Genomic DNA, 16,303 nt, shown 5'->3' with positions numbered 1-16,303 from the left:
ACATGTTTGTTAACTGTGTGTATAACATTTATCTAAAAATCTCTATCACTACATATAATCGCATTCAACGCAAAATATCAGGTGCTGTACATATACATATATTTTCTTTCCGTTTAGTTTTTATATTGACCCTTTGCAAAAATAATTTTCGAACATAAATTGTACAAATAATTAAGATACAATACAATTGAATGGCATTTGCTCACGCACTTCTTCCAGCAAAACCTTATACATAAATATCGTTATTTCTTATAGGACAAGATTGTTTTATATATCCTTGAGAAACAATACGAAATACACATAAAATAAGAAATACAATAAAATGGAAAGTAAAATCAGTATAAATATATAATAACTTGTAAATTATCGAAGTTTACGTTAGTATTTTATAAATCTTTGAAAATGTGTTGTATTGGCAAGTTATACTTTATCTCATTTTAGAAATTGAAATAAAATCGAATACTGTATCATAGAAAAATTCAAACATTAATAAATATATTGTATATTATCAGGAATTTAAAAGATTGCTTTATGATTGAATTGTTTATTTATTATGAAATGTTTGATATATATGAAAAACTTATTTGAAAAGTATATAAAGATTAAATTACATGTTATTATTTTATTTACTTTCTTACCGATCTGCTGTGAAAAGTTATAATCATCCAGAAATTACGAACAGTAAAATTACTTGTTAATAATGGAACGGACCGGAATGACTGGAATGGAACAGAATGGATTGCGGGCAGGTGCTAATATGGCGGCTATTCTGCTTTATAGTTTCGTGACATCGCCCATTATCTTAACTTTTTTTTAAGCAAGCTATAGGAGTTCAGTCGCCGGCTGACAGAAAAAACGATGTCTTAAATGGGTCCGGTTATGTTTGACAGATAAACCAATCAGCAAGATGTCAACCAGATCTCAACTTACGAAAGATTTAAACGGTTTGTCTTGATCCTGAATGTTTACGTTCGTATCGTGGACCTGTCATACTCACCAAGTGTATATATTACTCATCGATTTAAATAGTCATCGCTTAATACAGTTCGCGGAAACTCTAATAATTACTTAATTTTTTTCGTTTATATGTAAGATGGATTAGGATATAATTTTCTTAAATATTTCTGTCAATTTTCTACGCTTTCATTGCGCTGCATCGAACACAGGTCCTTTTATAAAATTATTTTATCTTTTACAGAATCGGTGAAAGCGTTACTCGGTAAGCACGTGAAGATATTATTAAAAAATGTTGTGAAATTGGAAACAAAGCAGGATAAACAAGAAAATCGTGTTCTAGTGAGTAATAATTGAATAGTGTCACAACAGCTACACCCTGAAAGAAAGTGTGTTGCATAGCATTTAAATATGAAATTATTTTGTGGTATATGAAATTTTGTGGTTTCTAGGTTTTTTCACCATGCCGTCTGTTTCTTTTAACGGCCAAAGTACCCACAAGGGTAAGATTAAAATTATTAATTAAATTATTAAGTTTTATTTGGTTGGTTGAGTTTATGTGAATACATTATTAATTATTTATTAATTTTCTAGCTCGACTGTCACTTTCATTACTTAGAAATAACATCTATAGAATCCAAAAGAGCAAACCAGTTATTATTAACTGTTGGAGAGAGGTATTACAATTTTACTACTACAGGAGCAGGCGCAGACACTACAGAAGTAGATGCAATGATCGAGGCCTTACATACTGCAATCCGAAATATCTTTCCAACTGTACCCTTAAAGTATGTGTATACAATATTATTACGTATCTACTTCAAGATTATACCTACTGGTAACTCATTAATAAGCTCTTCTAAAACACTGTGTTATATCAGAAAAATGCTTTCATTTAATTAATCTCAGCTACTAAAATAGTTACTGTGAATTAAATACTTTTGAAAATTATTGAATAATCATTGGTAGTTAACTTATTGAGATCTTTTTTTATGAGTTTACAAAGATTTGTATTAATATTGACATTCTTTTTACAGTTATATTATAAGAAAAATAGAAGTAATACCAGCTAGTAGATTGCAGAGCATAAGAGGTAGCGAATTAGCCAGAAGTACAGAAGCAACAAGACACACTGGGCCCTGTGGTGGATTTTCAACTCAGTATGCATGCATGTGTGACTTACATGGTGTATTATACAGAGAAGAAGTTGCTTGGGTAATATCCTGAAAATATGGAGAAAATAATGTAGTATCAATCTTATAAAAGCTTATTTGATAAAAATATTCAATTCTAGGATGTTGATACAATATACCTCTCTCATGACACAAGGGAATTAAATTTAAGGGATTTTGATCATTTAGATCAGAAAGATTTGGTGCCAATCATTTCTGCCTTGGAATATAATACTTGGTTCACAAAATTACGAGCGTCTCATTTGAAATTGAGTCATGAACCTTTGGAACGATTATTACATGTTATGCGCAGATCTCTTTCCATTCAAGAACTGTATCTAGATAATCTTGGAATTAAATGGTAAAAATTCAATGATATGATATCGAAAATAATTTAGTAAAAAAAATCTAATTAATATATTTGTTCTAGGGATTTTGCCCATAAATTATCACTAGCTTTAATTTCCAATGGTAACACAATGTTGCAAACTATTGATCTATCGTACAATACTATTGAAGATAAAGGTAAATATTGTATGAATTAATATAGCACAAGCAATAAAAGTCAAATTATTCGTAAAAATATTATTTTAAAGGAGGTGCACATTTAAGTGGTCCCATTGGCAAGCTACCTAAAGGATTACAAAAGCTAAACTTAGCACATTGTGGACTAACAGGGAAAGGAATAAGTCAAGTCGCACATGCGTTAAGTTTAAATAGAAGCATGCAAACTAGTTTGCAATATTTGAATCTTTCGGAAAACTCTTTAAAAGATGACATCAATGTAAGTTTCTACACGAGATTGCTAAATTCAGTGTTGCTTACTCACAGTTGTAAATGAGTTATGATTGTAATGTAATTGTCGTTTTGTTACAGAATTTGTGCAATTTTTTAGCACAACCTAATAGCCTAACTCATTTAGATCTAAGCGGTACAGATACTACACTGGAATGTGTAAGTATTTAACTTCATTCATGATAAAATGTGTCTGCACGAATAAATATATATCTGTATGTTATAATTTATTTTATTCAGCTGTTTGGTGCTCTACTACGGGGTTGTGCAACTAATCTAGTCCATTTGAATGTCGCTCGCAATTCTTTTTCAAGCAAAAAGACCAAAGAAATACCACCCAGCTTTAAACAGTTCTTTACAGCTACACTTTCATTAAAGTACTTAAATATATCTTGCTGCAAATTGCCGTTAGAAGCATTGAAGCATTTATTACTTGGCTTGGCGTGTAATGAAAGTACAGTTGGTTTAGAACTTGATATGAGTGGAAACAACTTAGGTTCCATGGGCGCTCACGTACTGGAGTCATGTATACATGGTGTGCGTTGTATAGCATCATTGGATATTTCCGACAGCAGTACGTATATGCTTGTAACAAAAATAAAATGGTTAACAAGTATCCCAAAATGTGCAAGCTGTATGTTCCATTAATATTATTTTTATAGACATGGATGTTGATTTAGCACAAGTAATAACTGCTATAGGAAAGAACAAGTCTATAAAACAATTATATATGGGCCGTAACACTGTTAGTATGAAAAGTAAACATATTGCCATTGTAATGGATGCACTTGTGCAAATGCTTCAAGAAGATGACTGCGTTTTACAAGCACTACATTTACCGGATTCTCGATTAAAGTCTGATCTCTATAATCTTATTAATGCTCTTGGTAGTAATACGTGTCTTCATACTCTAGATATTAGTGGTAATCAAATTGGAGATCCTGGTGCAAGATTATTAGCAAAAGCACTGCAGATTAACAATCATTTGCGGACCATTATTTACGATAAAAATAACATTACACTTCAAGGTTATGCGGATATTGTTCATGCTTTGGAGAAGTATATATTCTTTTGCTATTAATCATTTTAAACGTGCTTGTGTACGTTGTCTAATACACGATATTGTTTTATTAAAGGAATTGTAGTGTGAGGCACATGCCGTTCCCAATTTTCGATCTGCAGCCTTGTATGAAAACCTCTGCTGAGAAAACTGAACAACTGGCCAAAAAGATACAAGATTTATTACAAAGAAACGTTACACCTTGCAAGTACAGTCACGGTCAAGCCTTTAGACTGCAACAAGGTTTTCTATTAAGTTCTACACAACAAATGGTTGATAGACTGGTTGTACAGACTCAGGATACTATTAAAGCCATTGCTGCTGAAAGCTGTGATGCTAACAATGATATCAATTATGCCACTGGGCTTATACAGGACGCTGATAACTCGAAACAGGTACAAGTAAATGAATGTACGAACATTCAGATTGTAATTTCATGAAAATAATTCTTTTTTAGCTGTTACCAAGATTGCACGAAGTACTTCAAAGACGAGATGAAAATAATCCAATTGAATTAAAATTACACGACATGGCAAATGAGCTTCATAAAGTCGTAACTGGATATTTACAGGTATATATTTTATACACTTAATAATGATGTATATCGTTTTCTCAAGTATAACAACAACTTCATAATATTTACATTTGAATGCAGGATTCCTTAGATGCGATGATAAAATGTGCGAATGAGCAATGTCCTACAATACTACAGCAGACAGTAATCAGAGGAGATGAAAGCGAATCGATTGCTGTGGAAGATGATCTGCGTAATAGTTGCAAAGAGAAAAACCAAATCAGTAGCGAATTTATACACACTACTATTACAGAACAAGCTGGAGCAGACATAGTCAATAGAGTCAAGTAAAGATCATTAACGATAAATAAAATAATACTTCTTTTATATTAATACAATCCAGAATATAAATTATTGTACTTTTTATACAGAAAATTAATTTATCTTACATTCGTAATTTCTTTACAGTGAATTAAATTTAGCTGTTGCTGGCCATGTGTCTGACAGAATAACAGATGAAGTCATTGAATCGTTATCGAGAAGTTACAAGAATTTGGTATGTACGATGCACAAGAAAACAGTTTTCTAATGAAGATAAGTAACGATTAAATTTGTATACCGGTATTATTAGATCGGCGATTGCGATAGTAGAACAAGGAGTAGCACGCCAGATGTACTACGGCCTAGTGCTGGCTCGATGAGCAGTGGCAGTGTCATAGGTGTTACAAGTACAGTAGGTGTATCCACAACATTAGCTATTGGTAGAGCCAGTCTTGCTTCGGAAGAAGATTGTCCACCTGAAACTTACTCGCTAGTAAATTCCATTGGACAGTGTTCTAGCGATCAATCTCCGATGGTGAGTAAACAGAAATCATTTCATAACATTGTCAGATCTGTGTTATTAACAATAACAGTTACTGCAGTAACTATAATACCATGCTTCCATGTCTGCCTAGAAATTGGATTATTTAAATCTCGTAAGTATTGGTTGAAACTATTTATATGTTCAACGCCACTTATTGTTTCAATTTATCAAGATGTTGTAATATACTATATATAAAGTGTTTTCTTTATTTATATTTATTTTGTAATTGCAAGAAAAATGGTAAATAGTTTAAAGATTCTACATAAAACTAAATTACAATAAAATGATATTTCAGTAGTATTCACAACTGTTATTCGTATATAGGCAACGCCACATCTATCGAACAAACGCAAAAGTTTACATGGAAGAAAATTGAGACCTAAATCTGTGGTTGATTCGGTTGAGGGACTTTCTGCTGACGATATTCCTGATCTACTACCACCATTGCCAAAAAGTCAAGCAGAAGGTTTGTATTATTTCAATAGAGTATTTGATGCATTCACGAACTACTAATTAATTAACAGAGTTTTCAGCCATCTCAGAGACAGAACATTCTTTGACAGAATCTTTAGATTCTGTTTCGGAGTTGCCTAATACCGTGGGTCAACAGTTGCAACATTTAGTGAAATCTAGACCGCGTAGAACGAAAACTAGAGCACCTACAAGACCAATGTTGAGACCGGATCAACCAATGGATGGTCTTGCTCTTGGGGAAGGTCTCGACGTATTCTTCCGACCAACTACTCCAACAACTCCTCTTATATCTCCAACAAGCGATGATAGGTAATGCTTTCAGCGTGCGTAAATCTTTAAGAAAAAGCCATTCAAAGTTAGAAGTATCAAATAAATCATTTCCAAGATCTTTTAAAGGTCGTCGATACATTATACAGGGTGTCCCAAAAATGTCTCGCATTACGGAAATGTGGGGTAACTGAGATTATTCTAAGTAACTTTTTCCTTTGCGAAAATGCAATCTGCGGCTTTGTTTACGAGTTATTAATGAAAAACACCGACCAATGAGACACAATGGCGCGAAACACAATGAACAAGTCACGAAAAATATCAACTTTCGATATTACGACTTACCCCGTGCGACGACTGATGCTGCGCACACTCTCCGTGCCGTCCTCAAATACAGCGCGGATGGTATCCTCTGTGGTCATCGTTCTCCCAGATCGTGGCCTCCCTACCTCACTGCCGATTCTCCAAGACACTCCGATCGAATAGAACTGTTTGATAACATTGTCCACAACATAACGTGATGGTATTCTAATGTTAGGATACTCCGCGCGCAATCTTTGTATTGTTAGATTGGTATTTCCCTTACACTGGGCATACACCCACATAATGTGAAATTCTTCTTGCGCGGTGTACATTTCGAAAAGAACTGCGACGACGAACTGTGGAAGACGCTCGTGGAATACAGATCAGTTGTGCAGTTCATCATACATTGTTCGAGGTCAATGCAAATTTCTTACGTCCTCTAACCTTTATTTATTAAATTAGCTTTGCGAATCGCTCGTTGAATTGTGTTCGGACGCGGAATTATTTAAATTAAAATTTAATAAATTAACATTTACGAACTTTGTTAATCTTCACCTTGCATTAAAAATTTCATATGGTACACATGAGGTGTCATGCACACCAGAAAATTAAAACGGCTGTCATACTTATTATTTCGGGTCCGAAAAATTAGTAAATATTTTTTAGACATTCTGAAATAAGAGGATGAACAGCGTTTTTCTCAAGATTACCACTGCCACGTGGTAAAAAAAAATATCGAAAGTTGACATTTTTCGTGACTCGTTCATTAATTTGAACGCGGCACAGAGTCCCCCTTCAGCTGTCAAAATCAGTGGTAGGAGCACATGGCACTCGATCGATTGATCACGTTGTGTTTCGCGCCATTGTGTCTCATTGGTCGGTGTTTTTCATTAATAACTCGTAAACAAAGCCGCAGATTGCATTTTCGTAAAGGAAAAAGTTACTTAGAATGATCTCAGCTACCCCACATTTCCGTAATGCGAGACATTTTTGGGACACCCTATATTGATAGATACTATGTTTAGTATCTGCTTTCCAGACGAATTCGATGATTTAGTCTGCAGACCTATTTGAAAAGCCATTGATGACTTTCAAAAGATTTTGAAGATAACGGGAATTTGTTAATATCATCATAGTTGCTTTGTTAAACAATATAACTATTTTTACGCGATTAAACCTGTAATATGATTTTTGTTTAGAAATCGCGTAAATTAATTTATTTATTTTGAAACAATTGCAGCTCCTTACATACGTTTCCGACTGATGGCAGTCCAAATTTATCTCTTGCCAGTCACAAAAGTATTCCACCCGATACGGATAAGAAACCTGGTTGTAGTTCACCAATGTTAAAAACACTCCTTGAGCCTGCCCCACGATCACGGTCTAGCGATAATTTGGAGAAGTTTTCTCCGCTCGTCGGTAGAAGATCTCAAGGTGATTCACCATTAACTGCATCCCCATTAGCTCGACGGAATACTACTGATAATGCTCAAAATCATGAAAGAATCGTTGCGAAATCCGATAGTTCTAACGGGACGAGTAGTAATAGTTTTGTCAATACGGCTGACATTTCGAAACGTAGCACGTTGCCAATTACTGGATCTGGTACAAATTCAGTTAGCTCGCGGGATTCCGATGAGAACGGTAAAATGTTACAACTAACAACTGCTGCAAATTCTTCAGATAGGGATGTATCTCTTGCAACGTCTGTTCCTAAAGATTACGAAAGCAGAAAAAGTTTAACGAAAAAATCGGCCATGGAAATGGACAAATCTGCGAGCCAACCACTGCCCTCCCTCAAACTAAGATCGATTGGTTTCGATCTTAGAAGTCCGACAAATGGTAGCAGTACGAAAAATACTTCCGAAGCATCAAAGTCTCCAGTATTAAAACCGTCAGCTAAAGGAAGTTGTTCCACCAGTGACGGAAAGAGTAATGGTGCTTTATCAAAGACTAAATTAACTCCGCCTGCAACAGCTCCGAAACCAAGGCCTTGGAGTATGGCCACTGATAGAAAATCCGGTGAGTTCGAATGAATGTTGGAACAGTACTTTTTAATGTTCATTAAGCATTGTTTATATCGCATACATGTAATGTTAAAGTGAGTAACATTCTAATCACAAGTAATTAGGACGTTTTTGTAGTAACAAAAGTAGTACATATTATCGTACTTCTTGTCAATGTAAGTTCACTATATAGTTTCATTTAATTTTATAGGAGAATTTAATTTATTAAGCGATGGTTCTAGTCCAAATACTTCAGCAGGGAATACGCCAGATTCTGGCGATGCTCTTGACGAGTCAACGGATAGTGGTGTAAGTGGTCCCGCTTCATTGCCACCAACATTATCAGCAAGTAGCACCGCTAGTTCTTTAAGCAATACAAGCGTAGAAAAGCGATCTGTCAGAGAATTGGCAGCTAGTTTAAGCAAGAGTAAAACAGAAAGGAAAGAACACGGTAACTCAGAAATTTGATTTCTTACGATGCATGCTCTGTACATACATAGTAACCCTATATGTATACACCATCGGAATCACGCATCACTTCTTATTAAAAGCATATTTTTTTCTTGTGACATCGATTAATTTGCAAAACTGCATGATCATTCTTTAAATTAAGAAGCTTGCTGTACATATTATTTTAGAGCATACCGCACCTGCAGCATGGAGGTCGGTGCTTCAACGTTCTATCAACCAACCAGATATCAAGGTATAATTTTTTTTTATATTTTTTTTTATAAATCTATGGAAGATTCTAAAGATTGTGTAGAAAATTTTGTCCACGAAGCCTCTTGCAACAGCTTACTTATCTTTTTTGCGCTTGAATCCTATTAATCCGAAATGTCGAATTTACATATCGTGGACGTAACATATGCATAGAAAAATTACTGGAAAAATATCTGTGAAATAACTTGTCCAAAATGCAATCCTATATGCTTATAATAGTTCATTATATTTTTAGGTAATGGAAGCGCGGAAAATGGTTGAAGAGAAACGAATAAGTTGTACAGAATGCGGTCGTATATGCTCATAATAATTCATTATATTTTTAGGTAATGGAAGTGCCGAAAACGGTTGAAGAGAAACGAATAAGTTATAAACTTCGACGTACTTCTTTTTTACATGATTCGAATTTTAACTATGATAGCGATGTAGTGGACGTTTGACAATGACTTATCGCTATAGTAATTCGCTATAGTAATTCGAAAGTCGATGTCATTGCTTTTAATTGCATATTAAGAACATCTCCTGTCAAAATGTTTTATACTGGGCACAAGATTATGCAAGTTTATGCGTTTGTATTTGTGCCATATAAAGTCAAATACAAGGCAAGTGCTGATATTGGGGACAAGGTTTTGCGTGTCTCTATAGAAAGTACTAATCTATCGTTAAGGTGGCATTAGAAATCTTATTATAATTTTTTTTACGAAACTGCGCGTTCAATGCAGATTATCTTAATTATTAGTAGTAAGTATTTGTATTTAATGTACTAAAAATTATTTGTTATTTTCATTTCGATAAATTAAGACATTCATACTTCCATAGAAAATATATTTTAGCTTCTACATTCCATCAGATTCTTAGAGAAAGGTCTGCCTGATATTTGCAACGATATTATTTGGATAATGAACCATGTTATGTTTGTTTTAAAATTTAAATATTTATGTACCGTTTCCTTTATAATAAATATTTTGACCTATTTTCTAAAAAAGGGGACACTACCTGTAGAAACATTTGTGATCATACAAGTAGAAATTGTGATTTAAGTTCTGTTATTTATTGTTTCAAATTTTTCGTTCGATTTTATTAAATTAAAAATCTTTTAAATTGTATGTTTTTCTATGACTACTCCTGAAATTGATATCTACTATTGGAATTGAGAAATGCACAAAGCCAACCTCTAAGAATCATATAACATTTGCTATGTGCCATATAATGTTATTATATAAAACAGTAAATGCCTTTAATTTCTATACCATAAGGACACACTTAAGCGATACTTCGCACGGCAAGTATAATACCATCGATGGCGACATCAGTGATTTATATGAATCTAATAGTAAATTATGAAAACATTATACAACGCATATACCATATATAAATAATAGTTTCGATGTATAAAAGAAGGAAATGATGTAACCACTAAAAAAATGTTATCGAGTATTGCTATATTCTAAGAATTTCTTTGCAACATTTGTAATTTATATTTACTATTTTATATCTTGTTAAACGTATACTATAACTAAACAAATTTACTAATGTTTTTTCTGCTATGTGTGTCCTCTTACAAAGGAACCAGCTTTTTTACAACAGTTTTTTTTGTATTATATAAAAGAATATTGCGAAATATAATTAATAATCTATCTTATATGAATCTATTGAGACATAGTTTTTTGATAGCAAAGAACCTATGTAAATACAAATGTATGTATAAAAATCTATACACAGGTAAATTAGAATTACAATTTCAGTTCACGCAGTCAAATAAGTATTTGAATGAATGTTTTTATCAATATTCATGATTAACAAATTATACAGAGTGAATTGCTCAACATTACGACTTAAAATTACTTGTAAATTCTTGCATCCAGCAATCCACTTAAGGTCATACTTTTGTTTAAAAAATTTTTTTATACAGTCAGTAATTTAAGAGTAATTTTCTGTCGTCTCGTTAAATGAGCCACCTTGTATATATATATATTGTTATATACGTATATGTCTTTTTTTATACACGTATATAGAAACATGCATTAGATAATGATACTGCATGTTAAACTGGATTTATTCTTTTTTTATATTAATGAAGAATTTAGAAAACATGGGTTTCTCCTAATACATTGATATTAATATCAAAATTTATAAACGTCACAATTCTCCTCCAGTAATCAATCACGTGAAATCTATAAACAAATGTAAATTAGATTGATAAACGTGTTTGTCGAATAATAACTGTATTAAATCAATTTGAAGCATTAACATATAATGCAAATAAATCAGTATCACGGAAAGTAGTTAATCTGGAAGTTACTTAATGATCGAAGTTAGTGATTATATATATTTATAATTTAATTACTGTAATGTTAAATATAGTATTTGTAAACAGGTATGTACTTATACATTGTCATAAGTACATACACTTTATGGTTTGTATACATGTTACGTTACAGGTGATTTTTTTGTAAGTATAGAGACACAAAGAAATTATAAGTGTAATATCGAAATTGGAATTTAATCAATGGTGCCAAAATGTGTAATTATTTTCTTTATTTATTAAATTTCAATTTAAGGGTGCGGCAGCATTACAGAACAGTCGACATACAAATTTGGGATTGTGACTTTTGAAATTATTTCATTTAACAACTTAATATCAATTATGAAGTTGTATATTACAAAAAATCACCTGTAATATACAATATTTTGGAATGTAAATATTTTAAATGTACACTGCAGTATGTATGTGCTAATGAATGCGTGATATAATATTTATATATATATATATATATACATATTCTAATTTTCTTCAATACATTCCTGTATTTACACAACTCATATATATAAATATACATATAAATATACATGTACAGATACATGTATGCGTATATACATACTTATACATATATACAAACCTATATATATATATATATATAGATATATATATATATATATATATATACAATGTACAATTCTACATGTTTCAAAATCTGCTATTAATATTGCTATTTACGAATTTCCATCTAATATATTATTTAACTACATTGCACACAAACTGGTATCAATATTTGTAGCAGATTTGGATGCATGAATTATTAATCATGCAATATAATTCGCTAGAAAATAAAAACTCCTATTATGTTCATGCGTACACCGATAGTTCTTTCTTTAACTATGCATTAGAAAACAATATTTCGTATTAGTATTCTGTTAAATTTAAATAATTTTTATAATTCGTTTTTGAAAAATATAATAATCATGTACTACAATAATATTCAGAACTTTATTGAGTTTGGAACAAATTGAATATTATTTAAAATTCGTATACAATAGTATTGATAATAGTACAATTTAATGTTATATAAATAATTGCAGAACAAAATCTACTAAAAAGTAATCCATGAAGATTTACGACATATATTAACATTTTTATTTTTTCTCCGTAGGTATGTATTTTAATATTTGTAACAAAGTATCATTTAAATCCAAATAAAATAAAAATTTAAAGAGTCTGTTATTAATGTGTTACAGGCAATAATAAAATTGTACTGGAATATATTTTTTCTGGTAATTATCCTTTTCATATTCTAAAGAGATAGACATTAATTGATTAAAATTGTTAAATATCAATTGTTGATCATAAATCACTGATTAAAAATATTAATCCTTAATCATTAATTACGTTAAATATTGGATAATTCCAATAAACTCTAATCAGTGATTTACAAATCAAAGATCAAAGAAGCATTGAGAAAGCGCTGCGAGTCACGAGTCATCAAGTTTAATTTGGTGCGCGTGCGTGAAAAATTTTATGGAATCTAGCACATAGCACATTTCCATAATTCATGAGTTGGAAGAAGTATTGTAGTGAAATACTGTAGGTTTAAGGAAATCAACCGTGTATAGCACTTCGTACGTAGGAGATGTTAATGAACTTTTTGGTGCAATTCATGTTTTTAAGTTGAGAGGGTCCAGAAATGTCGCGTTCAAAATCAGAGAAGATCGGAAATAGTGGTAAATGTGAATTAAGCGTTTGGACACGTGCGATAACGGCGAATTCCGAATGGCCGGACAAAGTAAACATAACCGTACTTCAATTCATAGTGTTTTTATAAATGATCATGAATTTACTTATTTTTTTAAACCATAGGAAGAATTTCTTGACGTTATATATTGGGCCAGGCAAGCAACTGGAATTATACTTGGTATAGGATGGGGCCTTATACCTTTAAAAGGTTTTATAGCTCTATTATTGTAAGTTGTAATGTTATCTTCTCTTACAAAAGCAATTAATTGAATAGTTGGATACAACACTGCCTGTTCCTATATTCATTGCCTATTTGATTTATAAATTTTAGATTTGTACTAGTTAATGCAGGAGTAACGTACCTGTACTTTAGCAATTTTCAACAAATAGATGAAGAAGAATTTGGCGGAGTATGGGAATTAACGAAAGAAGGTTTTATGACATCGTTTGCTGGGTTTTTGGTAATTTTTAATATAGTAATTGTTTCAAATTCCAATATGGAATGTTTTACAATTTCTATAACAAAGTTCCTGTTTGTAGGTAACTTGGATCATAATATATACAGGATTGCATTTTGACTGATAATATCCAACATGCCAATGGTAACCTGACTGAAAAGAACACAAATGCATATAGTATTTTTTATGAATCCATGGAAAATACATTGGAAAACATTTCTAAGATACATTCAAACTTTCAGCACATTTGATAAATGTGGTTTATAATGTTCAGTTTGTGAAGTAAATGCTAATATAATTTGCAGTATATGGTTAAATACCATTATGTAGTGATAATTATTCATTTAAAAGTCATTTATCAGTAGAATGCATTATATGCAAGATTTTAAATACTGATTTTTTCTTGGGACAATATTGTTTTGCAAATATTTATGGAGTATTTTAATCTTTCTTTGTTTTTGTTTTACATATATATTTTTAGGTCAAATGGGATAATTTATGTGAGCGTGGTAAACTATTGCTAGAACTGATTACATATTATATATGCCAAATCAGATTATAAACCGTATACAGATAATTAATATAAATAAACATTTTAAATACTTAAATTGCTCAATATTCAAATCAGGTTGAACATTTTTTTTAATAAAATTTTTATGCTAAATATTTTTTCCACTATCGAAATATTTAATGACATCTAGTTGATAATTCCAGTCATTGCTTTGACAGGAACAAGGCAATTATAAATAAAGTAGACTTTAAGTATTACAGTAACTTTACATATATTGCATTTCGGTAGAAACTGTTTACTTAGGAAAGGATTGGTATAAAAAGTATTGCAAAATATGATCAACAATTTTAAAAGGATTTTTTATCTATGTATATATAGTTATTTTATTCTCATATACAGTAGTGGCCAATAAAATTGCAGCATTTCTTACAAATTCTTGTGCATGCGATGCAACTGCAAAAAATGCACTAAATTCCTTTAGTACGGTTTTTTAATAATTCCGTATAAACTGATGTAACAATATTGCAAGATATACAGTTAACGTGCAATTTTTATATCCACTATTGTGTAACGATTTATTTAACTGTATTTACATGTATAAGTTATTAAAAACATGTTAATAAAATATGTTTAATACATTTAGACAAAGGTAGCAAGATCATCCAACCATTAATCGTTTCCGACCTCGCATTTGTACATCCTTGTATTTGGAAACTACTTCGTTGCACTGTTTTTTGTTTGCATAGTGCTTTTGGTACGTTTCAAATATTTCCGAGAATAATGATGGTACTTCCGAATGTGCGCTGAGCAACGACCGTTCAAGTACGTACAAGTCAACGGCTTTATCTTCCAAGCTCGATTCAACTCGAGCTAATCCAAAATCTATCATCACAAAATTGTTTGTGACTACAAAAAAATGAAAAGTTATAATAATATTAATATTTAAATTACTGTTTTTTTAATGTAGGTGTTGAGGAGATTCGTGATGTTAAGATTTTCATTATCATTGAACGAAAATTTGAAAATCTATGAGTTGAACAATATAAATTGAAGATAATGAAAAAACGGTGTTCACATACCAACATCTTTTTGTACATTCAGTTCTTCGTCAACATTCTTCAACAGTATATTCGATGTCGTTAAATCTCCATGGATAATGTTTTTATTATGTAATCTAGCAACAAGCATCCCCACGCCTTGTGTTATGAATTTAAAGTGGTCATCGTTCACACCTTTCAAAATACTTTTCTCTATGAAATCTTTTAATACCATTGCGTTGTCTATATACTCCATGTAAATACATCGACGTTCCAACTGTACGAAGTATATGGCCGGCGTAACAACCCCTAAAGACAATAATGAGCATAGGCTCACGAATGACATCGGGCCGTATGTATAAAGACAAGTAAAAGCTCCTACTAGTGATTTTTTTATACATCACCAAAGACATCAACAATTCAAATCATTTGTACATCAACAAAAAATTCAAGATTTTGATTAATGTTCGAACTGCTTGTGGTAGCAATAAGTTATTTACGAGCATTGATACTACTAGCGCGGATGCGTTGAAATGATCGCCTGTTATAAAGGAAATGTAGTTATAATTGTTGACGCCGCATATCGGACCATTGCGTGATTCCGAATTTTGTTAAATATATCGATAAATCTCGGAGTTTTTCCATTCAAGTAAAGCAAATACTTGAGCCACTAAAATAAAAATTGTCTAATATTCACTACTTAAAAGATTAAGCATAAAAAATCTATTATTTGTTTTCACTTATATTTGATACAAGTATTTACTTATTTTTATGCGTACGGCCCATTGCGACATATGATCTTACCAGCGGTTTTCGCGCGAACCATAGCGCGGCATTCAGCCCTTATTCGATCTTTTGTTAATCGGACATCCAAATCGGTGTGTCTATATTTCTTTTCGAATCGTTCTTTTAGTAACGTCGACTTTCCTAAATAGACACCCCTGTACACGCGAGCTTCGGCACCTTGAGCTATTAATTCGAAACCATCCGTCATCGCCATCTGAAACTTATGCAGTGAACCTATATTGTAAACATTTCGTACGTGTAACTTCCATTATTTACGAAAATAAAAAAAGATGTGTACACTTTAGGAGGTTGAAATAAATTCGGAGCTATTTATGCGTTGATCTTCGAGCATACTAATAATTTGATAAA

The 16,303-nt window shown here is 31.8% G+C and overlaps 3 protein-coding genes across 15 annotated transcripts; 2 read left to right on the top strand and 1 right to left on the bottom strand.

Annotated features, from left to right (window-relative positions):
* The first annotated feature begins 761 nt into the window (after positions 1 to 761).
* Positions 762 to 12,387, top strand: LRR (capping protein regulator and myosin 1 linker 1 leucine rich repeat protein). Of its 13 annotated transcripts, none has more exons than XM_076527360.1 (24): positions 762 to 944; positions 1,199 to 1,296; positions 1,407 to 1,457; positions 1,549 to 1,742; positions 1,992 to 2,169; positions 2,249 to 2,487; positions 2,557 to 2,651; positions 2,723 to 2,910; positions 3,003 to 3,080; positions 3,162 to 3,495; positions 3,584 to 3,980; positions 4,058 to 4,376; positions 4,439 to 4,552; positions 4,637 to 4,842; positions 4,964 to 5,051; positions 5,127 to 5,351; positions 5,452 to 5,472; positions 5,685 to 5,826; positions 5,885 to 6,143; positions 7,645 to 7,838; positions 8,124 to 8,426; positions 8,622 to 8,861; positions 9,049 to 9,113; positions 9,457 to 12,387. In XM_076527360.1, the coding sequence occupies exons 1-24, from the start codon at positions 908 to 910 to the stop codon at positions 9,568 to 9,570; spliced, it is 4,179 nt and encodes a 1,392-aa protein (XP_076383475.1). In that variant the 5' UTR covers positions 762 to 907; the 3' UTR covers positions 9,571 to 12,387. The 13 variants fall into 13 exon arrangements, with proteins under 13 accessions (XP_076383475.1, XP_076383471.1, XP_076383467.1 ...); XM_076527356.1 differs by having other exon boundaries at positions 8,088 to 8,426; XM_076527352.1 differs by having other exon boundaries at positions 7,645 to 8,048.
* A 548-nt stretch (positions 12,388 to 12,935) lies between these two features.
* On the top strand, positions 12,936 to 14,759 carry LOC143260778 (GEL complex subunit OPTI). The gene is made up of 4 exons (XM_076527378.1): positions 12,936 to 13,191; positions 13,266 to 13,369; positions 13,474 to 13,603; positions 13,683 to 14,759. The coding sequence occupies exons 1-4, from the start codon at positions 13,093 to 13,095 to the stop codon at positions 13,722 to 13,724; spliced, it is 375 nt and encodes a 124-aa protein (XP_076383493.1). The 5' UTR covers positions 12,936 to 13,092; the 3' UTR covers positions 13,725 to 14,759.
* Positions 14,445 to 16,148, bottom strand: Prpk (TP53 regulating kinase). The gene is made up of 3 exons (XM_076527373.1): positions 15,953 to 16,148; positions 15,191 to 15,457; positions 14,445 to 15,017 (listed from the first exon to the last, which is right to left on the bottom strand). Exons 1-3 carry the CDS (start codon positions 16,146 to 16,148, stop codon positions 14,770 to 14,772), a joined length of 711 nt encoding a protein of 236 aa, XP_076383488.1. The 3' UTR covers positions 14,445 to 14,769.
* Positions 16,149 to 16,303: the final 155 nt, after the last annotated feature.

This window comes from Megalopta genalis, chromosome 19 (genome assembly GCF_051020955.1).
Source record: "Megalopta genalis isolate 19385.01 chromosome 19, iyMegGena1_principal, whole genome shotgun sequence".
Taxonomy (NCBI): Eukaryota; Metazoa; Arthropoda; class Insecta; order Hymenoptera; family Halictidae; genus Megalopta; species Megalopta genalis.
The sequence above is the reverse complement of the archived record's forward strand: the minus strand, read 5'-3'. Positions and strand labels throughout refer to the sequence as shown.

Excerpts from the sequence above, each read along its gene's own strand:
- LOC143260778 (XM_076527378.1), top strand. The coding sequence starts at position 13,093 with ATGTCGCGTTCAAAATCAGAGAAGATCGGAAATAGTGGTAAATGTGAA. Across the intron at positions 13,192-13,265 it reads ATTCCGAATGGCCGGACAAA|GAAGAATTTCTTGACGTTAT; the intron begins GTAAACATAACC and ends TTTAAACCATAG. Across the intron at positions 13,604-13,682 it reads CATCGTTTGCTGGGTTTTTG|GTAACTTGGATCATAATATA; the intron begins GTAATTTTTAAT and ends TCCTGTTTGTAG.
- Prpk (XM_076527373.1), bottom strand. The coding sequence starts at position 16,148 with ATGGCGATGACGGATGGTTTCGAATTAATAGCTCAAGGTGCCGAAGCT. Across the intron at positions 15,458-15,952 it reads GGTTCGCGCGAAAACCGCTG|GGGTTGTTACGCCGGCCATA; the intron begins GTAAGATCATAT and ends TATTGTCTTTAG. Across the intron at positions 15,018-15,190 it reads GAATGTACAAAAAGATGTTG|TCACAAACAATTTTGTGATG; the intron begins GTATGTGAACAC and ends ATTTTTTTGTAG.
- LRR (XM_076527348.1), top strand. The coding sequence starts at position 908 with ATGTCAACCAGATCTCAACTTACGAAAGATTTAAACG. Across the intron at positions 1,458-1,548 it reads CGGCCAAAGTACCCACAAGG|CTCGACTGTCACTTTCATTA; the intron begins GTAAGATTAAAA and ends TTAATTTTCTAG. Across the intron at positions 8,427-8,621 it reads GGCCACTGATAGAAAATCCG|GAGAATTTAATTTATTAAGC; the intron begins GTGAGTTCGAAT and ends TTAATTTTATAG.